Below are 24,947 nucleotides of genomic sequence, written 5' to 3'. Positions count from 1 at the left end.
GCAAATGCCACTTCTTCTTTTTTTATCCGTTTCGTTATTAATCTTGAAATAAACACTAAACCTGAACCAGAGGAACATTATTTTATTGGACAAAAAAAAAACACAATTATGATGAGCCATATTCAAAAATCATTATCCATTCAGTTTTATTTGAAGAATATTTCAATTTCCAACAGGCCGACAATCTTCCTACTAACTCTGTTAAGTTTAAATACATTTTTTAAGATGAGATATTTAAATATGTAGTGTGATTACAAAGCAGCTCTAGGTTCTATATCAATTAAAGTATCAGAGAAATGCACTGTATTCAGAAACTGAGCTTTAAAACCAGCCGTCGGGACTTCCTGTCACTTTGTGATGTCACAACGTAGCAGTCACCCAAAGCCCCGCCCCCTCCCCTCACCACCTGGACCCACCATCCATCCAACACTGTGCAGGTTTCGGTTTCTCTGGGTGCTTTATTCTGAAATCTGCTCCATTTTTATTGGATCATTAGTTGGTCGATTCAGATTATTGATTATTTTCTCTCTCTCTCTCTCTTTTTTTTTTTTTTTAAATCTATGCTCAGCTCTCCGACTGGTTCAGTGGTGGAGAAGCCTCGGAGCATCTGTTCCACATATGCGCTGCCTGTTTCATAGTCGCCATGATGCCTGTCCATAATTATAAGGTGGCCCCACTGTTAAAAAAGGTCTGGACTCAACACATGCAAAAGCCAACGAGGGAATAAATAGCCCCAAGTGGGCAAATGTGAGACAGCCGAGACTGAGAAAGGACTAACAGGGAGACATCTGCTAATGGCCACTTACTTCCTGATTCGAGACGAGAGTTATTTTTTAACTGGAAAAAAATATGCTCGGGTATTTTAGTCGAGATGAAATGATGACAAATAAAAAAGAAAAAAAAAATCAAAAATAACTTGTCAAACAGGGAAGTGTTGTCATTGGCAGTCATCGATCCCACAGATCCTACGGCCAAATGAGAGCTCGAAGAGACGGGCGCTCGGTGCCAAATCCTGTTTGCTTCCTGAATTTATTTTTTTTTTTCAACAGAACAGACTGCAAACTCAAAAATAAGGAGCACAGTGACCTACATCGCTTCTTTTCTTCTGCTGTAATTAACATGACATAGATAAGGAAGCTGCTGTAAGGTTTTTTTTTGCTTTTGCAGTTCTTGACCTCCGAGCAGCGAGGGTAAGAAGAAGATGATGATGAAGACTCCCTGAGTTATATATACAGTATATATGAATAAATCCTCCCTGTTTCCTCAGAGATTTGAACATGTAAGGAACATTTAACAGATCAGAGTCGCTGGGGGAAAAATAAAAAGGGTGGAGGGTCTGTGTTTCTGCATGTTCGCAAGTTCGTGGCTCTGGGGAGAATCTTTTCCATCAGATTGGAGGAAGGCGACTATTACTATCAGGAAGCAGACAGTTTACTGAGTTCATCCTGTGGCCTTGTCCACATCATCCTGGACAAATAGCTTGCGCACAGGATGAAAGTGTGAAAGTTTTATCTTCTACTCTTGGAAAAACAGGCAGAAAACCTCCCTCAAATTTCACTCTATGAGCTTCCGGCCATCTGATATGGTTTGAAGGTTTTGTATAGCTGCAGTGGACGAAGAAGCAACAGTTTGATGTTGTGTTGCCTGCAAACTGACTCATTTATTTTCACTGCATTTTTTTTTTATTTGAATATTTTGGACTTCTCCTTTCCTGTGTGAAAAAATGACGCCACTTTTGTCAACACAAAACACCAACATGGCTCCAATTTGACCATTAAATAAACTAAACTGTATCAGTCTGAAGCTCATCATCGTCGTTGAACTCACCGATGGTTTTGTGGTCGACTATGAAGCTGCAGACGACGCCTTCGTTGCTGCGGCCGAGCGTGAAGCCGTTCCCTCTGAGGACGATATCGAAGGACTCTAAGGAATGTAAACAAACACGAGGCAGGAGATGAGGGCGGAGGCCGCAGAACCACACACATGGTTCATTTCTGTCGGAGTCGTTTGCTGATTGTGCAGACTGAACATCGCTCTTCATCTTCTCTGCATGTTTTTACTGCGTGCAGAAGAGTTTGAACCTTTGTAACGTGTGATGTGTTGATCTGAGCTGTTTGCTGCTGCACACAGAGGAACTTTAAATTGTCTCTTTTCAAACGCCACCACCTTAAAGGGATAGTTCAACATTTTGGCAAATTGGCCCATTGCCATAATCCCTATAGTCGTAGCAGTAGGTTCGTTACCTTTAATTGTCGGTGCAAGCTGTTTTTAGAACGGCGGAGCAGAGCCGTGAGCTGCTCAGAGCTACACTACGGAGGCTCATGGGATTTCTTGGTTTCCCTCATCAAACTCATCATGAACAATCCAACAACTCCACAACGCTCTGGTGGACAAGTTGTGACCTGCACATTCACCACGCTATGAGATAATAACAGAACGTTACCAGACGGAGTTGTTTTAGAGGTAAATTCATGCAAAACCGCTGATGTGCGTTCCCGTCAGGGGCCGTTTTTCATCAACCAGTCTCTGCATTTCCCTCTAAAACAACTCACCTAAATTGTGTCCGGTAACGTTCTGTTATTATCTCATAGCGTGGTGAATGTGCAGGTCACAACTTTTTGGAGTTGTTGGATTGTGTATTTGATGAGTTTGATGAGGAAAACCAAGAAATCCCATGAGCCTCCGTAGCGTAGCTCTGAGCAGCTCGCGGCTCTGCTCCGCCGTTCTAAAAATAGCTTGCACCGACAATTAAAGGTAACGAACCTACTGCTATGACTATAGGGATTATGACAATGGGCCAATTTGCCAAAATGTTGAACTATCCCTTTAATGAAGGTGGCCTGAGGTATGAGCTCAACATTTGGACCAGTGCTTCCAGTGGAAACTTCATAAAACTCCTGATGAACTGTCTTAAAACAGACGCTGCTAATTCTAAAGGAGCACGAGCCAAAGAAGCCGCTGATTGAGGGCGTTAACAGGGTGTTTTTTATAAAAAAGCTGCCAAACTTTCAATAATTCAGATTTTTCTGACGTTCAGTGGTGAGTTTTGAGACTCAGCTGACGGCCGATGTGCAGCCAGATGATTTACAGCGGCCCACATCCAGCTCGCTCCTTATCTCAGAGCAGACCAGCTCCCTCCCCACCGCCTGAAAAAAAAAACTACTGAGACATCTTTCCAATTACTCTTGGAAAGATGTCTTAAGTTCAGCGAGGGAGGGAGGTAGAGAGTGAGGGAGGAATTCCTGCAGAGGATAAATCTCACTGTGCCGGGCTCCGGAGGATCCACTCACCGTTCACACAGACACTGGAGGGCTCCACAGTCAGGATCTCTGTGCACGATCGCTTTAATATCTGCAGGATGGGGGGGAGAGAGGGGGAGAAAAAAACAAAAATAAAATGGGTTACATTATCGCTTAAGGGCCAAGAATAAATACATCAACTTCCTGGCCGTTATCAGCTCTGTCAAGTTTAGAAAATAGATTAAGGCTGCAACACCTGAGAAATGTCTCACTCCACGATCGAGGTGGGGGGGCGAGGGAGGGCGGGGGCTACAGGAGAGCGCTGACTATCAGCGGCGAGGAGGAGGAGAAGAGGACAGGACGGAGGAACGGCAGCTGTGTCAGCCTTTTATGGGAAAATTATGCAAGACTATTCCACTCCTCAGCTCTATTAAAAAAAAAAAGAAAAAAAACCTCGGGGATCCTGCATTATCATATAAAGAGGCCTGTGTGAGCGGCCGCCACCGCCGCCACGCTCGCCGCTATGATTCAATAAATCAACAAAAGGACAAACTATGCAAATCCCAGTACACAGCCTGTAAAAAGAAGCATATTAACTGCAATACAGGACACTTGAACCTTTCATTTGATGTTGGGCCAAACTTCAATCTGAGCGAGTCGGAAGGAGGAAGTGTTTACAGAGGCCTTATTAAAGATGATGGGTTGATATGGAATCGTTAAAAAGAGGGTGGGAGGGGTTGGGGAGGAGGGGGGGTAGTAGTGGTGGTGGTGTCGTAGATGACAGCTGGGAGGAAGAGGATCTGCTGCTGTTCCTCTGTGCCACTATTTTCCCCGTCTAATTACTTGCTTGGCAATGCCAGAGAGAGAAAAAAGAGAAAGAGGAGGAGGAGGAGGAGTAAAAAAAAAAAGAGGAAGATAAAAACAAAAGTGAGTGTTAGACGGGAGGACCCGAGGAGTCGGTGACATAGTTTTCCCACTAAGAGCAGAAATGTGGAAACATGGCTGCTCCAAGTAGGACTCGGCCTTTAATAGAGCGAAGCCCAGAAGCTGTGGAGGAGAAGAGCTGAAGGAGAAGGCTTCTACCTCTTCTACTTCACTTTGAATGTTCAACATGTGCAGCTCTCGTTTCTCTCATTCTCTCAGTTCTCTCATTTCTCTCGTTTCTCGGGGATCTGGTGACAAACATTATTTACAGTCTGCGGGCGGTCGTCCAGACACCTCGGCCAGCGTTGTAACCAGCGCTGGTTTGTTTTCACAGAGGACGAGGCTGTGGGCTTTTATTCTTTTTGACTCAGAAAGGTTGATGGTGTAGGCACATTATTTATCTCGGGGATAACATCCTGTGAGATAATGCACGGACGGATCGTACGACTAAAAAACTAAGAAGAAGCAGAGTTAAAAAAAAAAGTTAACAATAATGATGTGGCTATGCTGCAATCTGGGGTTTTCCCAGAAGATAATAACAACAGCAGCAGTGTAGAGCAGGAAATAAATAAAAGGCCTGACAGGGCGACCAGACCAAACTTTGACGAGCTCTCTCTCTATTTCTCTCCTCCTCTTTCTCTCTTCCTCTCTCTCTCTCTCCTCCTCTGTGGGTTTTGTCATGCTGGTCACAGAGGCAGTGCAGATCCTGCAGCAAAAGGCTGCACAGATGATCTCAAATCCTTTAAAATCCCAGCGAGGAGCGAGGAGGCCAACTAGTCAGGAATCCAGCAGTATTACTAATCAGAGAGGAATGCTGCGCGTTTCAGCTGGGATGGAGGAAGCCTTGTCACTGTGCTCGCTGCCTTTTCTCCTGTTCTTGTTGTTGTTGTTGTTGTTGGAGCTGAACATTCGTCTACAATCTTACAGAAAGCATGCATGCAAAAAAACCTAAATATATAGCTATTGAAAAAAAGGGTTAGCACCGTGCACGCTCTCTCAACACAAACAAATGAGAAGCACACACCCAATCGAAGGCTTTTCAGCACATTTGAATGTTAATTATTACAAGCTGGATTCACAGGCTCCTCAGAGATGGAACTGACTCCAGGTCAGCGCTGCCTGGTGGTGTGTCACTTTTTCCCCTGCATGTTTCATTTTTCGGGTGGTAATACTCACGCTCTCTCATTCTTTAATGATCCATCAGCGGCTACAACACCTGTTTTGAATGAAACGCGTGGTCGGCCGTGTATCATTCTTTAATAAAACCATGTTGGATGGAAGTTTAACAACACGCAGGATGATATGTGGTGAGAATAAAAAATAATTAGAACAAGAATGTCGTAAAAAAAAAAAAGAGATAAGTTTGAGCGAGGATGTGCAGAGAAGTGAGAAGTGTTTCCTACGATACAGATTCAATGTCAAAAGCAGCTTTGTTGCACTTTTTTTTTGCATCACACACAACAACAACAGAAACAGGGTTGTTCCAGTACATTTCCAGAAACTTTCCATGGGAAGTTAAGATGGGGAATTTTGGAAATATTCCAAATTGGAAACTTTCCATGGGAATTATGGGAATTTATGGGAATTATTGGGAATTTATGGGAAATAACTGGAAATTGGGGGTAATTTAACTATATCATAAATGTAAATATTTTGTTTTGTCATAAGCAGACATCCATGCAAAATAATATAATTAAAAAACATGCAGTTCAACAGATTTATTTGTGAGTAGAACTTTATAAAGTTTTAACTGTACTAAGTAAAATATTACTCACCCCCCTCTGGTTGTTTTAACCAAGATTATGCTACAATATATTTTCCCCAACTATATTTAAGTTCCCTGTTAAGAGTCAACCTTCAATTTAGTAAATTTTGGATTTATTCCCGTTTATTCCTATATATTTGCAATCCTAAACAGAAACAACTCACATATCCCTTTTCTTTTTTTTGTTTTTGTTTGGCTTTGCATGCTCTCAGCTGCATGTGTGTGTGTGACAGCCTCTGTCTCATCTCTGCTCTCTCTCTCTCTCTCTCTGCTGGCCTTGTCGGCTCTGACACAGATGTAAGTCCAGCTCAGGTCAGAGGTGCTGCGTGGGGATCTGGGCTTGGATTCATGTAAAAAAGAAAACACACGTTGCCATACAAACCCCCGCCTTGGCTGACCGAGGGCTGCTGCAAACGGAAAGTATCACTAATTGGCTAGCGGCGGGAGACGACGAGGAGGACGAGGAGGAGGAGGAGGAGGAGAAGAAGGCTGCATGGGAAACTTCGCATGAACACTGTTTTAGGGACAGGATGCATGGGGCTTTTATTTTGAAGTTTCATCACAAATAAGAAAATAAAGGCCGTGATTGTGTCGGCGGTGGCTGCTGCTGCTGCTGCTGCTCGGAGAAGGTTTTTGCCGCTCGGCTGAATGAAAACACTGTGAGGAGGATGTCATATGGACAGTGACTAACTGTCAAGCTGCTCCCACTCCAGTGTCTCGGTGGCTGTGGAGCCGCTAAGACGTTTCCTTCTCCGTCTACAACGAGCAGCTTTTCTTTTCCATGCAGCTCAGCAGGAAGTCCACTGAGGGGGTTTCTGCTTTGTTTTTAGTTTTTCGTTTTTTTCTTCTTTTTTTCTCAGCTTCTGCTTTAATTTGATGATGAACTTCACTGAAGTCAGGACAGGAAAGCCACCTGATTCCCAGCACCCAGAGTCTGTCAGGATGAAACCTGAGATTCATCTGGCAGCCACGAACGTTGACCGACACACATACACACACACACACATACACAGACACAGACGAACAGAAAGTGGTGGAACTTACAGAATTGACGATGCCTTTGAGCGCGTGGAAGCCATCTTTGACAGGAAACACTTGGTCCTTGGTGTCCGCGATATCGGCAAGCTGTCGGTGACAGGAGAGAGAGAGCGGAGCATGAAGAAGAAAGTACTTCTTTTTCCTCTTTATTCCCTCTTTATGACTGAGCACTTGTCTTTTTCCTTTTCATATCTCGGGCAGGAGGAGACGTAGCAGATGGCATGACTGTGGCAAACACTTTGCTCAACCATAAAAAAAAAAAGAAAAAAGAAAAAAAAATCATTGCAGCACAAACTGGGAGCAATATTGCCTTTGTTTTTACGACTTATTAATAAGAGCTCATCACAGGATGGTTACCATTGGTTACAAGGGACAGGGCCGCCATGTTGGAAGAGACACAGTTAAACTGCAGACATCGCTGACATAAGGAGGGAGAATCAGACTTTGGTGCAGCTCAGAAAGTGTCAACATCACCTCAGAATGTGAGCACAAACTCACAATACAAGTGGCGACCACATGTCTCTGCGGCCAGATTCATTTGTGAACAGTGTGACGAGCCAATAACAGAGAGAGAGTAAATGATGCTATTATACACAGTTTCAATTTGAAATGCCATACGATGTTCACAGAGAGCTTTAAAAAGGGATTATAGATCAGCTCTATAGCTTCTATATTAATACTGTGTGAACGTATCAGAGAAATGCACACAGCCTGTATTCAGAAACTGAGCCTTAAAACCAGCCGTCAGGACTTCCTGTCACTTTGTGATGTCACAACGTAGCAGTCACCCAAAGCTCCGCCCCCTCACCACCTGGACCAACCACCATCCAACAACTTTCCAGGATTTAGTTTCTCTCAGTGTTTTATCCTGAAATCTTCTTTATTTTTTATTGGATCAGTTAGAAAACAGTCGGCCAATCAGAAGAGAAGCTCAGAGCCTCCTCTGTTCTGATTGGTTCAACAACGACAACACTGTCCAAGGGAACTGTCCTACTGTACATTGGCCAAATTATTTATTCATGGATCTTAGATTTCATGTTATTTTAGAGTTTGGTTTTGTCAATTTTAATTTATAAATATATTCACAACAATATTATATATTATATATATTATATTATATATATAATCGAATCTTTTAGCCTTTATCTTATCATAATGTAAAATCATAATGATGTCTGTAACTGTGTCACTGGTACAAATAAAGAAACATGAACTTGACCTGTTGTTAACTGTTGGAAAACTACACTAAGGTGGTTTCTGCTTCTTAAAACCACAGATAGATCTTCTTATAGATCAACACTTCAACTAAAACAGAGGAAAAGTGTCAAATATTGGACCATCAACAGCTGCACTCCCCTGCACATCACTTCCTTCTTACATTTCCCATCATTTTTGGCGAAACATCTGGATCCTACTGCAGAATAACATCTGAAAAGTGAACTATGATGTGTTTTTGTCATGTCACCATTTACGTCTGTTGTTTTCACTGACATGACTTCAAATTGACCAAAGTTCTTCCTCCACCTTTTCCGCTCTCTTTACCTACTTCTTTAAAGGGATGGTTCAACATTTTGGCAAATTGGCCCATTGCCATAACCCCTATAGTCATAGCAGTAGGTTTGTTACCTTTAAATGTCGGTGCAAGCTATTTTTAATTTAGGTAAATACAGAGACTGCTTGCTGAAAAACTGTTCCTCAAGGCAACGCACATCAGCGGTTTTGCATGAATTTACCTCTAAAACAACTCTGTCTGGTAACGTTGTGTTATTATCTCATAGCGTGGTGAATGTGCAGGTCACAACTTGTCCACCAGAGCGTTTTGGAGTTGTTGGATTGTGTATTTGATGAGTTTGATGAGGGAAACCAAGAAATCCCATTAGCCCCCGTAGCGTAGCTCTGAGCAGCTCGCGGCTCTGCTCCGCCGTTCTAAAAATAACTTGCACCGACAATTAAAGGTAACGAACCTACTGCTATGACTATAGGGATTATGGCAATGGGCCAATTTGCTAAAATGTTTAACTATCCCTTTAAGACCTGTTTACTCTCTCCACACACACACAGGTAACAGCAATGATGTTGCAAGTGTTTACCTTTCTTTGTCACACATCCAAGGTGTCTGGAGCTAAAGCCCTAATCACTGAACACACACACACACACACACACACACACACACACACACTCCACTGCTGCAGATTAACACTAAAGCTCACTTACCTGCTGCTCGTCAAAGTCCTTGATGCCCACGCAGTAAACACGGGCGCCGTATTTCCTCGCCTCGTCAGCCTGCAGCGCAAACACACGCGCCCATGATTGATGTGCAACAGGTTTGACTCAAGATAATAATTGATATAAAAAAACACACACACACACACACACCTGTTTCACCGTGAGCTCGTGCACGTACACCTCCAGTTTCCCGTCCGTCAGAGCCAGGATGATGCTGGACGACTTCTGTCCCTGTGTCTGGATCTGAGCCGAGGCCTTCAGGTTCCACCACGGACGACAACACATCTCATCACAGTCTGATTATTTCTTTATTTCTTTATTATTTTAGTTTAAAAAGGATAAAACTGACCTCTTTTATTCCCTCGTGCATGTACGTTTCACCTGCTGGCTTCACGGCGTGCAGGCGCTTCAGACCCTCCTCGATCTCATATCTGAAAAACACACGGGTTAAAATAAACTTAGCAAAGTGTCAGTATCTTGTTCGTAATGATTTATGCAATAATATATCATTTTATTCTCGTAGTAACGATGAGAATAGTTTGTTTTTCTGGTATCAAAAAGAACCAGTGGGAATTCACTTTATGGTTTTTATGGTGTCAGAGGTCAAAGTTACAGTAAATGTACAGTGTATTATAAATACTGTCATGTATTAAGGTTTAACATGGACCACAGCTTCTGGCAGATGAGAGTTCAACTTTGTCAACATTTGTTTCCTGTGTGTTTCCTTTGAAATCTCTGATTGTAATGAGTGCAATATAAATTAACCTTATTGTTATTATTTTCATTATTTTAACTATGATCATTATCTCTAGTACCAAGACCTTATTTGTAAGATGCTGTTTCTTTATAATTTTCACTGTGAAAGGAACTCAAAGGACAACTATGTTGTTTCCTGTACTAGATATGACAGGAATCTAATTTTTTGTTTGTTTGTTTTTTTTTATTACATTTTTGACACTTAGTTTGAATTATTTTCTTAGATTTAATTCTATAAGATGCTGAAGAAAAGACAAAAGTAAAAAAAAAATGTGAATACTCATTATAAAAATAAATAACAGCAGTCTAAACCAGATCTGTGATTTTTTTCAACTCAGTATGCAGCATAATGTACTTCATTATATCTCATATGTGTAGCAGTGTGTCGAGTATAATGCAAATTAGCATTTCTGCTACAACCCAGCACATTTACACTGTTTATTTTGTACTGCTGTTCATTAACACATATTATTATGTCTATACTGTATAATAAATAAACAGTTTTTACACATTAGTTAAAAAATAAGAGTGTAAAACATGGAGTAAAGACTGTGTGAGTAAAAATCTTCATATATAGTGATGAAGAAAATCAATTTAATGACGTAAATGAACAGTGTAAGAAAGATAGACAAATGTCTGTTTCTGGTTGAATTCAGCACCGGACAAATTAAATGATTTCTTCACAATAAAAAAAACAAAAAAACAACCCATATTGTGATAAAACAGTGCTGGTTATTGGTTCACTCTGCCGTTCCACACTGACCAGACACTCAAACATAATGTGACTAAATCTGTGCTGTTGTTGGGACAGAATGACATAACGTCACAGCTGTTGATCAAATGTAAAGACTCAACAAAACGTACACATTTCTTACAGACATATTTAGACCACGCAGTGATTATGTTTCATACAGTAACCATGGAAGCAGCCACTGCAACCAGAGACTGTTACGTTTAATATGTTAATGTATAAAATAAAGAGACAACACGGTGAGATAAATGAGCTGCTGTCAGGTTCCTACCTGTCTCCTGTCAGCGGCAGCAGCAGCTGAGCTCTGGCTGAGAAAACAATGAAGGACACTCTCATTCTGGGGCTGGAGAGGAACAAGAAAAAAGCAACAAAAAACAAAAATTAGTCATGATTATAATAAGTCAAAATGTCTTGTTCAGCTCTGATAATAAACGACGACGTTATGCGATTTCTTTTCCTTATTCCACTAAAGCATCTCTTCACTCCTTCATCCTCTTTATCAAATAACCACCCACACACAAGGATAATGTAATAACAAAGGAGCCAGTGTGCTTTATAGGAAGATTTTCCACCAGTACAGCTCTGAATTAAATGGAGAATAAAAGATAACAACTAGCAAAAGTAAAGAATAAAGTATAAAGAGACACTCTATACAGTTATGTACAAAGATATATAAGATAATATAGATATACAATGAGAATGACACCACAGTATAAATATAGATACATATAGAATAAAACAAATAAATACAGAGAAATTCACCACTAACCAAACAGAAGGGGATTTTTCTTCAGCTAATATTAGTGTGTGTCTGTGTGTGTGTGTGACCTAAGCCTCTACAGGAAGTGATTAATCAATATTCATTCGAGGGAAACTCATGCTGGTGATGAGTCACATAAACACACACATGGACACACATCCTGTTACACACACACACATGGCCCGACTTTGTACCTGTGAGTGTTTAAAGGCTGTGATCAGACACTGGACACTGAATCCTCTCTGCACCTGTTTACACTCTGTAACGTTACGGCCGCACGCCGCACGTCGCACAAATACAAATGAGAATTTTTGCAAACACAGCTGGTTCCTCAGTAAATACTCAGCTGAAAGAATGAATGGTTGAAAGAAAGTGTCTTGTTCTGAAACCAAAGCAGTGCCACTCATTATTATGGAGGTAAAAGCAGCAAAAATAAAAGTGTAGAGAACATCAGCTGTTATACTGTATATAATCATGCACTTCAATACTGAATACTGCATTTTCTTGACCATTCAGCCCCTAAATCTTTGGTATTAACACTATAATTATACTATTCCAATCAAAAAGTGCAATTATCCTTCCAATAAAAGACATTTTCTTAACTTCTTAAACACATTTTTTGCTTTTTAACACAGGATTGTTGAACGATTGTCTAAATTTTGTAAAAAAAATAATAAATAAATAAACCAAAACATATATATAATTTTACATGGAATAATCTAAATCTGGGCTATAATTCAACGCCAGCTTTTGGTGCTCGACAGTTTTTCGTTACTTGGCTCTGCAAACAGTTCTACGGAAGTTGCTACCACAGGCCTGCTGGGATGGAGGAACCTCAAGATCTGCTCTTACTGTAGGATCGGGTCCATGCCTATGTTCCCACAGCCTTATGTTCCCTCAGCCCTATGTTCCCACTGGACTCTCTCTACCTATCTGGACTCTATCTATCTGGCCTGTCTAGCCTCTACCTGGTCTTTTTACTAAACTTAACCAACTCTTTTCTTCATTGCCTAAACCCAACCAATGGTGGGACCAAAGGGCTGTGGGAACATAGGGCCTAATTTTCAGTGACAACAAAAGTTAGAAATGTGGGAACATAAGGCTGTGGGAACATAGGGCTGTGGGAACATAGGAATGACCCCGTAGGATCAATCACAACTCATCAGTCGTCTACAAAGTTTGGGAAATGATCGACCTCTGAGATAAAATGTGCTGATTCTTACATATTTCAATTAGATGAATAAGAAAAGAGGTGATGAAGGTGCTGGTTAGATAAAGTTTTCAAGTTATTTCATGATAAAGATTTATAATTATCTATAGGCTACACAGGCACAGAGCATATTGTCCTAATCATGATGCCTCATAACTTCAAAGATACAGTAGAGCAATGAAAATGGTACTTTATGGTAATTCATCTTCACTTTGAGACTAATTTCTATTATTATATATTTATATCATTATTACCTAACTGCTGTATCTTGGAAACTGAAGCCAATAAACACTTAATTTTCATTTTTAATGAACCAATTCAGGTCAAATTGAGGTTTTCTGTCCGGTGCAATGTCAGAGCTAATGGATGTTTATTCCTAATCAGGGCCAATATGTACTTTTTATATATCATTATAATTTGCATTGGTTCAAGAAGAAGTCTGGTACTGCTTAGTAAAATCAGTACCTCCAGTGAGACTTGAGTATCCCAGTACTGAAATACTCGGTTACTTCCAACACAACAAGGACGTACACATGGATGCCCTCCCACGGAGCGAGCTAAACTTCAGATAATTAAGCGCACAAAGTGTTTCCTTGGGGGATCTGAAGCCTTGGGAGCATAAGGAGAGGTGCTGATGCTTCTCACCCACATGACACATGGCCTAGTCGCGATTCCATCCCCCGCAAAAAAACATAGCACACACAATCTTCAAAGCCACACGGACCAGATTTTGGCAGCAGCAGCCGCCGCCGTATACGTCCACATCCTGTCTGTGACTTTTCATTGCATCGCAGAACATACGTGGACTTTTTAGAGGCCAAATCGATGGCGACTTATCATGAAAAACTTGAGGAGCTTTTAGTGATGGTATGTGTACGCTATTACCTCATCAGTGGTTTGGAGATATTTTCTATTTCTAAGAAAGACTTGGGATGAAGAGGCAGCGATGCCAAGGACAAATCAGAGGGTGGTGGTTGGTGGTGGAGGGGAAGAGGAGGGGGAGGGATGGGGGTTGAAGAACTAGTCCAGTTTGCTCCACATGGCGGAACAGAAGTGCTCTTGGTGAGCGAGCATTGTTTAGCAGATTGTCCTCGTCGCCTTCCAGTGTTCTCCGTGTTGTGTTGCTTTACTGTACATTGTCTGCCCGTCAGCCGCTCTGCGCTCTGTGGCGGTGGCGGTGGGAGCAGGGGATGGATGGAAGTGTGGAGCCGGACCCCCCCGGTGCAAATGGCCATTCTCACAGCCCAGAAGACTGCTCCTCTCTGCCACCCACTCCCACCTGGTGCCTTTGCTATTTTCTTCAACCAACCACTTCGTTCTGGCTGGGTCGCTACCGTCTGTACTGTGCTGGCAGCCGCCGTTTGACTCAAACGTTATGCAAGCTGAACGTTTCAAGCCGGTTTCTGCGGTTTTGTCTTCTTTTTCTTTTTTTTTTGTGGTGATGAATTATGCACATAAAAAAAAAAAAAAAAAAAACGATGCCACGGATTCTGCAAAAATGATTGTGCAGCAGGTGGAAAGTGCTTTAAAACTGTACAACAGACTGAAGCCAATGTCGTCGCCTCTTGAATTATAGATATTTATCCCATAAAACGGCCACACTGATGAATTCAGGCAAAAGAATTGCACCATTCACCGAACTCATTATCATTTGCTTTCACTTTTCCTGCCATCAGCTCTGTTCTGTTCTCAGGGTCCAACACCGGCTCTTTTAAAGACGCTGAATATCTAATCTATTGATTTAGTACATGAATGTTTAAACCTTAAATCATTGCTCGCTCCTGTTCCATGGAATATCTGCAATTTTAGGGAGGATCATTTTCACTTCATCTTTTTTTTTAAATCTCATTTCAAAACATTAGCATGATGAAACACTTCCTGACACAACATTTTTTTTTCTTCATATTTTCCAGAGAATTTCCAGAGAATTCATGACTTTGAACACGAGTGACCTCTTTACTCACCTCACAAACCTGTCCGTCAGGTTCTTCACAAACGAGTAAATCTCGACCCAGTCGTTAGCGACGCTCCCGGACCTGAAACGAGAACGAGAACGGGACCAACAGTCAGCTCGTCAGCCGCAGCAGATTGAGTGTAAAATACTGTACAGTATTTGTGCTTTTGCACCACAGTTGGACATTAACACCGGCCACATGCTGGATAATTGTGCAGATAAGTCTGTGTAGTTACAGCAGCCACTTCAGCTGCTACAGCCCCTCACATGTTCACAGGAGCTTCGTCTTTCTACAAATCTAGTTGGCTGCTACCGAGTCAGAGCAGATTTCACCATGAAAAACAAGACAGAACAATGTGATTGTTGTGCATCTTCAGAGCTGAAATGAGTTGGCTATAGGAAACTTAATGCAGGTACAGATTAGAAATACAACAAAAAAGCAACTTGATACAATATAAAAGCCTGGAAAAAGTCAGAAAATGTCTAAGAAATACTTTTAAAATACACCTGCTCACATTTTAAGACTTTGTGACTTGGCTTTTGTAATGTTTTGTATGATCTTGAACGGCCACAGTTTGGATGAATCATTCGAAATCATTTCCCATGATGCTCTAGTGGAAATTTACAGGAAGAGACTGTTGTTTTTTTCCAGACTTTTTCTTTTTTTCTTTGAAATTATACAATATTATTACTATTAATATTACAATTATTATAGTAGTAGTAGTACACAGGTGTCGAACGTACAGTACGGCCTAGAGGATGAATTTGCCAAGTGTGAAAATTACATAGAATATTGAAACTGAATTGAAATATCACGTTTTTTTTCCTCGAGAAATTTCAGGTTGTTGATAATATGTTTTATAAAAAGGACACATTAATAGTGTATTTCTTTGCACTAAAACAAATAGTTCTCATTATTTATAGGTTAAAATGCTATAACTCTACTGGTCCGTATGTGGCCCCTGAACTAAAATGAGTAGTACAAGTACAGAAAGTGGGTAACTCAACATTAGAAGTGTCATGATTTGCCCCTTAACTGACTCTATTTTGACTTTGTATTCATGACTTCCTGTTTTATTTTGAAACTGCCTCTTATCATGGGTTCAAGACCAACCACAGTCACCTTTCTGTCACCTGAGTCAGCTGCTTCCTTGTTTGATGATGATTTTATTGACAAAGCAGGACAAAAAAAAAAGAAGAAAAAAAGACTTGAACCATCACGTCCAAGAAAACAACAACACTGACTGGAGCGCCATCCTCCAACAAGTAAAACCAACTTATTTTCCTCCCAACACTGGATTTAGTCAGTGACAGTGAATTCACCTGAGGCTGACAGAACAGGATAACTGCCTACAGTGGAAGCAGGGGGTTTTCCTTTGGGGTATTAACACTTAATTCATGTCTTTAAAACCAATTAAGTCTTAGAAATTAAAAAATAAACTCCTCTCTGTGACCAAGGACAGGCCAATGTGAGGTGGGTGTCAGCTCGTCGTAGCCCCTTGGCCCCCCCGTGCGCTCGCTCGCCCCTCGACACGTCAACCACAGTCAACGCAGTGTGTAAAATGTGCCCTTGATGTAACGACAAAGAGGTAATTAAACCAAATAATTGCAATCGGATGTATATGTGCGGAGAACATAAAACACAAGAGTTTGACCATTAGGAGGCTCATCTTTCATGCCACCTCGCTGCCAAACGGACAAGGTCACGGGAGGGAAGAGGCGACGACGGCCGTTAAAGGGTAAAAAAAGAAAAGTTCCTCCGATCTTTGACGAGGCCGGGTTGGTAATTATTAATTAACGGGAGGTTTGGTTAATTGGTGGTTAAGTGTTGGTGTGGGAGGTCGAAGAGGTGACGGATTAACAGTTAACAACACATCTGTAGCAGATTAAATAAAAGGTGTTCAGCCAGGGAGCTTCTAAGTTTCCAGCAGGCGAGAAGTGTGCAGATGTTTATCTATTGATTACAAAACTCCCCCTCCACCACAGAGAGAGAGAGGGTGGGGGCTATAAATCAGTCTCATACTGTAAACAGATAAAAGATTCATCATCGTGTGAGACGAGAGCACCGACAGTGAGTCTCACCCTTTATTTACCCTTACAAAAACTGTCTCAGCGTCTCAGCTGTTTCCGTGGTGACGTATGGACATACATGTGACCTCCACATCCAGACTTCATGGAGACACAGTTACGTAACATTCGACTCTTGTTTCTATGTCTAAGACCAGCTGGAAAAAGCTATGGTATGTAACTGTGCAAAACATTTTTTGTTCAGTTACTATTGTTCTTGTTCATGTATCATCATCAATGTTATTCAAAAAGGTCTCCCAACCTAACCCATAATGAACCCCATATCAAGGTGTATCATTATTTACATTCTCATTGATTTTGAGACTTTTGTTTTAAAGGGGAACTCTCCTCTGTGTTGCTAACCCTCCTCTCCTCCATGTGCATTTGTTTACAACGAAGCCGGCGAGAAAGTAATCAATAGAGTAGATAGATAACGTTATTTATCATCTACCATGTTACCATGTGTATATTTGTGTAGTCTTATCTGTCATAAACAAGAGATTACGGGTTACGGGGCGCGTTACGTTTGTGTGGCGGTGCCGCAGAGACGAGAGCTGGGACACCGGGTCGGAGGCTCTGATCTTACAAGGTTGGTTTTCAGCCAAGAGACGCTAGGTGGAAGGCAGAGAGCCTCCATTCTCCCTGGAACTAGTTACAAGTCATTGATTTAACCACCACTAGGACTCTGAAGCTGCTTAATTAAGGTAAAAAGTTTCATAGTTCCTCTTTATTATACAACAAGATTCAAGATTGTCAATATATCATATCATATTTTGAATGACATTATGATATTTGTTCAAAATCTGCCTTCAATTGATATTTTTTCAAATGTAAAATTATAGGCAAACATCCTGCTGCTTTATGCAAATGTAACTTTATAATAGATTCACCAAAAACTATGACTAATATTGTCCAGAAACTCTCGAAGGCCTCACTGCATTTGGCATAAAATATATGTTTTCCTAACAGTTGCCACTCTTATGGAGCTGTCGTGGTCCAGAGATGTTTTGGAGTTTTTTCAGACTGTGAATGCACCACGCCAATGTTGTATTCTTGGCAGAATCAGCGAGTACGGGAGGGTCCGACTCAGTTCTCCATGACGTGGGCTTCTGTGTTTCTTTATATTATGTCATGTTATATGGTGCTTTGATGCAAATGCACCGACTGGGCCTGTAGCAGGAAAACAAACATGGACGCTGAGTTTGATTCGATTCAACGTGCATTCAGATGCAGGTGTGATCAAGATCCAGACATTCCTGGATTTTAATCAAACTTCCCAGACACTTCACAGGACGTTTCCTTGGAAGCAGCTACTTCAGGGTTTAGAAAACCCCAAGCAGAAAAAACCTCTTCGCAGTGGCCTCAGTGTAATCATCATCATCATCATCACTTGGAGCAGGAATACAAAGATTTTAAAAAGGACCACAGCAGCAAATCACACCGACTAAACTGCTGACATTAGGACCTCAGTCTTATCAGTGGAACAGCAGGAAAACTAACAGTAGAGCTATTTTATCTGCAGATAAAAAAGTAAAAAGAAAAAGAAAAGTAGTACAACTATGCAACGTGACGCCACAACAAACTCAGGACAAACCAAGAAGGCTTTCAGGATCCACGAATACAAACTTGTACATGTAAACCAAACTGACCTCCGACTTACAAATGTATACAGACCCAGTTCCTACTTGCGCCAAATAATCTTGGTCATCATCCTGTAATTTTTGCCATTTAGCCGAGGGTGGGGTTTAGTTTTTGGAAATGGGTCAGGGGAGCAGAGTTTCAACCCAATGGCCCAGAGAGGGTGGGGTGGCACGTTTCCAAGCCGGGGGAGGACAGGATTAAAAACAGTTGCTGTCAAGTCAAGACTCTAAACTCGGTGTAATACACTTGGAGGTCTGTTTGCATTATGCTACTTGCAGCTGCAGCAGTGTGCCGTAGTCGTACAGTCGTGCAGAAAGTCTGGCTGTCAGGTGCGATCTGTGCTGTTTGATGTGTGCAGCTGAAGACTGAGTGCACACGAGAAACAGGAAGTGGCGGCGCATTGCCAAAGTGTGTGGTGCAAGATAGTTTTTGCATGATTAATACACTGACATACTTGAGCAAGAATTTATAAAAATCATGTTTCAGGCTTTTGTGTTTTTTGGTGATATCCTAACACTAGAAGATCGATGTATATATAACAATGGAAAGAAACAAAAATCCCTGTCAGCTGAAAGGATGTGATGATGTAACCTGGTTTATGACAGTTTTGTAAAGTAGCGAGCAGGAAGAGGTGACAAACCTCCGCTCTTCCTTTGCACCGCTCCCCTTCACTTGGCAGCGTTTTCCCACAACAATACATGGACATGGACAGACGTCATGAGCGAGCGACACGGTGTGACATGACCTTTGGTGGAGTAGCCTACTACTACTGCGTTAGGCTTAGAGCGAGGCCGTGGTCATGGTTAGACCAGTGTGGTTCCCTGCAGATGCCTTCGAGTGCTGCCATGAAACCACCGAGCGTTTCACCACCAACAACCGATACGAACGTCGAGTCATATGCTTTTATTTAGCTGAATCTGCTGCAGCTGCAGATTCATTTGGAAGTTCGTCACTGCGCCTCATCAACACGATGATGACATCACATTGTATACTCATCTGTTTACATGTTAATTTGATGCTACACATAAAAACAGATAATCTGAGCCGAAACACTGGTTAAATCATTGGGGAAGTAACTTCTAGCGCTTTTTTTGATTTGTTGTTTTACATTGTTTTGCAGCTTGTCCATATGTATAACAGTGTTACAGTGGCATAAAAACTATGTGATATATCTGTCTGCAGATATGTCACAACAAATCAAACCAAACAGGCCTCGTAAACAGTGAAGAGTAACTTGTAGTAAATGGGGCTTAATAGGACAAATGTGTGGTGAGGAGGTTGCCCAGTGTAACCACAGCAGGGGCTCCACTGTAGCATGACTGTACTGTAGCTACTGTATCTCATGCCTTGATTTCATAATTTCATCAACAGTTTGTTACAAACGACACCAACACACATACACCACCAAAATGTAACATAAACAAATGAACAGAGCAGAACCATGGGTGCATAGAAAAAGAGCAGGCCAGTTATTATAAAGACTACAAGAGAGCTGTGAAGGCAGCCCAAAACACTGAACATCTCACAACAAAACCATGCGCTGCACTCTCTTTAACCGTTTATGGACACCAGGGTTACCACATCTGGAGGAAAGTGTCCAAATACTTGTGTCAATCTAGATACTATGGTGTCCCATCCACCATGCAAAACAAAAGAATCACACACACAGTACAGTAGCATACATTTCTTAATAAGGTCACAGAAAACTCCCCCTCCCAGGCCCTGAGTATAGCCCAGCACATCTCTAACCAATGACCCCCTTTAACTTTACTTTATGTCAAAAAAGAAGCAACTTTCTGCAGCAACCTGAAACAAAAGTTCAGCTCAACTTTGTTTTAAATGTATTTCATGGTTTTACTTACTTGTCCAGGACAAAGTAGAGGTCGTAGGCTCCGTGACAGGATGCCTGCTCTGCCCAGCAAGATGAAGCGAACAGCCCCAGCAGGACCACAGCCACCGCCGCGGAGCTCCACCGACTCTTCCCGTGGTAAAGTTCATCCACCGCGGTGAAGAGTTTAGACTCCAACATGTTTGTATTGTTATTAGCCTACTACTACTACCACTACTACCACAATGAGACTGGTTTGAGCGTTGTACAGAAAGTTTATAAAGTTTCAGAGACACTTGAAGGCGGCGTGTGCATCCCTCGATGTGAGCAGCTACATGTCAGCGCTCTTGAACAAAAAGCGACAAGAGTTACCAACAACAGATTGAACCTGAGAAATGAAGGAAATAACCGAAGCGACGTCAGCAGCTGTGGCGTTTCTTCATCCTCCTGACTCACTCACTGCTCACTCACTCACTTCACATCCTCAATAATAAAGACAAACCTGCCTCATAAACTCGCCCCTAGCTCTGTTTAGAGAGATAATCTGAATCAGTGCTAAGAGCAAAACTTCCACCGTGCTGCTAAAAGTAAAGTTCACACACGAACACACACAAACTCTGTGGAGCAAAGTTAGGACGCCTTCAAGTGCTCCTGGAAAAGCTCGTACATCAGAGCGCTCCACACGGCACTCTGCTTTTTAAACAGTTGTTGTGAGTGATTACTCTTACTCACTACTAATAAATATGTTTTATCAACCATGCTGTAGATATCTTATTAGTTTATGTGGGGAAAAAGGTCATAGTTTTGCGTAGCCTATATTTTAAGATATGAATACAGTAGTAGAGTAACAGAAAAGACGACCCACCTGATTCGTATGATGTTGCCGCAGATCGATGCGCGCATGTTCAGGATTTGAATACCAACGTTACATCCTGTCTAAAAAGAAAAAGAAAAGGCTACAATGGCCTCAGGTGAGACGGTACAGCGTTGCTACAGGTGGACCCAACATTTACTCCACTGATGAAACCGCATTTTGAAGACATAAGACCAAAGCACAGACCACGACGATTGCAATTAAAATCCCGATCGACCGTTTTAACGGTTTGTAACGTTCAAGGTTCAAGTCCAAGGCTCAGTTTCTTTCTACTCTGATGTCTGTAACTTACCCCACTGTACCCCGACTGAAAGACTCCACAACTGGCACTTCTTCTCCTTGATTTGTAAGTAACTTAATGGCTACGTTATGCTAAATGTCTGTTTTCACGAGTTACCGACTATCGTTGTTATGCTAACGCTAGCTAACTTGCTATTAGCATGTTACGAACGTTGCTGTTGCTCGGCGCTGCTGCTGTAGTGTTTAGTGTTTGTAGCAGGAATGCTAATGTTGGCATTTGGAGCTAGGTCGCGTCTTGTTGGCTCCGTGTATCCAATCCATTGTGATTTTGCATCGTTATTATGGGTTTATCTGTCGTTTTCACTGGGCTTTGTTACACCTGTGTGACCGGGGAATGTGAGAGAAGGTGAGGGGTTTGTGGCCGACCAGAAGCCGGAAGTGAGGCTGTGGAAGTAAGTTAGGCCTATTTGTTAAATCTTCTTCGGAAGCATAATCCTTTTTTTCTTTTTCTTTTTCTTTTTTGTGACTAAAAAATATAAACCTACAAAAAGAGAAGAATAAGAGGAAAAACAGGCACTGTATGCACATATTGCAATATGCACATAGGCAATTAAAAATATAGGCTAATCTTTGGAAGTATAATCTAACTCTCCCTGATCAATAGTTAGCCTACATAAAGAGAAACAAAATTCCCCTTTTCAAGTGGCTTAAGTTTGTATTTCAAACTTTCCGACTGTAAATTGTAATAAGTTCACTTTACTTAAAAAAAGTGAGGAAACCGATTGCCTCAAAATTTCCAAGTAAAGTAGCTAATTCATTTTAAGGTGATATAGCTGAAAATAACTGTGTTTATACAACTCAGATAATGGCAGTAAACTTGAGTGAAGTTAACTCAAAATCATTAGTTAGGTTAACTATAAAATGCCAATTATGACTACTTAAACTTGTGAGTTATGTTAATTAAACAGTACTTGTGAAAATAAGTTATCCTTACAAGTTTTACAAGTTCACATTACTAGAAAAATATCAGGAAACCGATTGCCTTAATATGTTCAAGTAAGCTGAACTAAAAGTGATAAGCTATTGAAACTAAGAGACAACAGACAACAGTTTGAATGGAAAACAAAGTTTAATAATTAAACTTTTGTTCTGAACACAAATACATGTAAAAATAGGTTCCAGGCTCAGGTACACACTTACTAACCTTTTTTTTATATTACATATTTTGTATGTAAAATAAGATCACTATTTCAACTGAATGCGCAACTGTAATCATGATGTTTAAGACAGCTCCCCCTGAAACCTGCTCAGAGCTTTCTGATTTAAATTCTTAGTGGATGAGTTTAGAACTGCACTATCAATAGATATATCTTTCAACATAGTATATTAAGTCTGAGATAACTGGCTAAAGAACCTGATGCTGGTAATCAGTATCACCACAATCATGTCAGCATTAACACAAAAGGAAAAAGAAAAGCTAAAAGGAAAGTAGTTTCTTCTCATGAACATACACCATTTAGTAAAACAATTTAGTAGTCTGAAAGGGCGATGAGGCTCCCTCCCACAAAAAAAGGATCTAACAAGAAAAAAATATCACTTTTCCAATAAGGGTAAGGGATTCAATGTGACCCATAATGTCACGTCACATTCACATTGTGAACACATTCAGTCATTGCATCAGAAGATTTTTGAGTGATTGTATTTTTGGTTTTAGGGATTTATGTCCAAGTGTCCAAGCACCTTTTGGATGAGGTCAAAGGTGTACTTCAGTTGTTGGCATGTGGAAGATTTCCAAGGTCATCCATGACAATTCTTCCTTCCAAAATGATTGCAGTACCTGAAGACTGAAGCGCAGTGAGTCAGGGGAGGCCTGTCTGTCCTCAGGAACGATGGTCAGGATCCCAAGGGGGGGGGGGGTGAGACATGTCTGGGTCTTCGCAGTCCTAACAACAATAGCAGCAATAACACCAAAATTACATATCAGATGTCACCTTGAATTTCCACGGCAGAAACACAAGACAGCCACTAAAAGTAGTGGTAGAGAAGTAACTAAAACTAAAGCTATCAATGTAGCAGAATTAAATAGAGTGAACATCCTGTGGTGTGGAATTAAAAAAATAGTGATAAAGACAACTTACAAAGCATGTCTTGAAGAAGTCTGTGTTCTCATCTCCAAGGATCACAGGAAGGCCACGGAGGACTGCCGTTCACGTCGCAGCAATATCTGTACTGACAAATGTCGAACACACATCACTTAAAGGACAATCAACTAATAGCTCTGCACACACAATGGGGTTGAGTATTTTGTTCCCCACATGATACAAAATGTGTTACTTTGTATCTGAGAAACTTACCTCTGGTGTGAATTGTTGCAGATACTTAAGTTTCTGGCCAACACTTCCCCCCTTGCTCTTGAAAATCCTGTCTGTTTTTTGAGAAAAAAAACAGACAAATTATTATTCAAAGTAGAGATTTATACATCTTAAAACATGTTTGGAGGGAATCTTTCTCATGACTGAATCGTCACTGACACCATGTTCATTGAGAATTTGCTGAATGGCATGGAGTGAGGCTAAATTATGCTCAAGGTGATGCTATAAATGATCCAAATTTGTGATTTGAGCTTCTGCCTCATTTTTGTCTTGCTTTGTGGGATCACTAGAAAAATCTTCAACTTCATGTACATCTTGTGACATGCCTGGATCTGAATCAGGTGTGCTGGCAATGTCAGGCTTCAGCCGCTTCTGACAGGGAAGCCAGTCTTGAATAATAGTTTAGCCCCAAAATAAGCAGTACTTACACGTCCAAGGCATTCTGTCTTCAGAAATAAAAACCTGCAAAAGAAACAACAAAATCAATCAGTTAAACTGTAACTAGCCTTACTCATAGCACAAACTATTAGAACTGTACATGATATAAAAAAAACTAAACTTATCAACCAGCCCTGTGTCTGTGGCTCTCTCTCGCACATGCACACAAACACACAAACACAGGCACATGGACATGTCATAAACAAACGTGCTAAATCGCGCTAACCCCCCCCCCCCAACTTCACCGTCTCACCGTCCGTCCGTCCGTCCGTCCGACCGACGGGGGGGGGGGGGGGGGTTTCAACCGTTAATAAGCACGCTGTGTTTGCTGAAACCCCAGTAAATCCCTAAATGTTAACGTTACACTATCCTAGTAACGTCACATGAAGAGCTAGTTAGCTTTAGCTTTCACATGACTGCAAAGGACCGACTGGCAGCAACAACAAAAAAGAAAAAAACTGAACTCACAGATAAATTATATGATAAGAATAATGACTACAAGTTTGCTCCATACAAAACCAGTGAAACTTACCGTGTCTCTAGCTGCAGCAGCCGCCTTGTTGTTGTTGACGGTTTACCGGGCTTCATTCAAAGCACGTCGTCACTCGTCAGTGCGCAACTGCGCATGTGCGTTCGACGAGAGCTGCCGAATGCTGCCGAGTTGCTGCTGGTGATGCAGATGGGTCTTGCTCACTCAAACCTCTAAGTACAGGTTACTTGCAGCTGGTGAGTTTGATTACTTGCCTCAGCAGAAAGTTGCCTTTACTAAGTAAAAGTGAGGATAGTCAACAGAGTAAGCTGAAATTAGTTAAGGTCACTTTTCTTTTTAAGTGAGATATACAATTACATTTTACAGTGTGTCCC

General features: G+C 41.3%; 1 protein-coding gene across 1 annotated transcript in view; it reads right to left on the bottom strand.

Moving 5' to 3' along the window:
• The window catches only part of antxr2a (ANTXR cell adhesion molecule 2a), a 93,617-nt gene extending 72,868 nt beyond the window's left edge, over window positions 1-20,749 (bottom strand). The window contains exons 1-9 of the mRNA XM_083979931.1: window positions 20,194-20,749; window positions 14,634-14,705; window positions 10,971-11,042; window positions 9,542-9,623; window positions 9,343-9,447; window positions 9,181-9,249; window positions 6,973-7,053; window positions 3,291-3,351; window positions 1,828-1,923 (exon numbers count right to left, since the gene is read on the bottom strand). Of these exons, the coding sequence (XP_083836057.1) occupies window positions 1,828-1,923; window positions 3,291-3,351; window positions 6,973-7,053; window positions 9,181-9,249; window positions 9,343-9,447; window positions 9,542-9,623; window positions 10,971-11,042; window positions 14,634-14,705; window positions 20,194-20,360 (805 nt within the window). The 5' untranslated portion in view covers window positions 20,361-20,749. The remainder of the gene's footprint in view (window positions 1-1,827; window positions 1,924-3,290; window positions 3,352-6,972; window positions 7,054-9,180; window positions 9,250-9,342; window positions 9,448-9,541; window positions 9,624-10,970; window positions 11,043-14,633; window positions 14,706-20,193) is intronic.
• Window positions 20,750-24,947: the final 4,198 nt, after the last annotated feature.

The sequence above is a fragment of the Trachurus trachurus genome, assembly GCF_905171665.1.
Source record: "Trachurus trachurus genome assembly, chromosome: 9".
Taxonomy (NCBI): Eukaryota; Metazoa; Chordata; class Actinopteri; order Carangiformes; family Carangidae; genus Trachurus; species Trachurus trachurus.
Note: the sequence above shows the minus strand (reverse complement) of the source record. Positions and strands in the feature narration are given on the sequence as shown.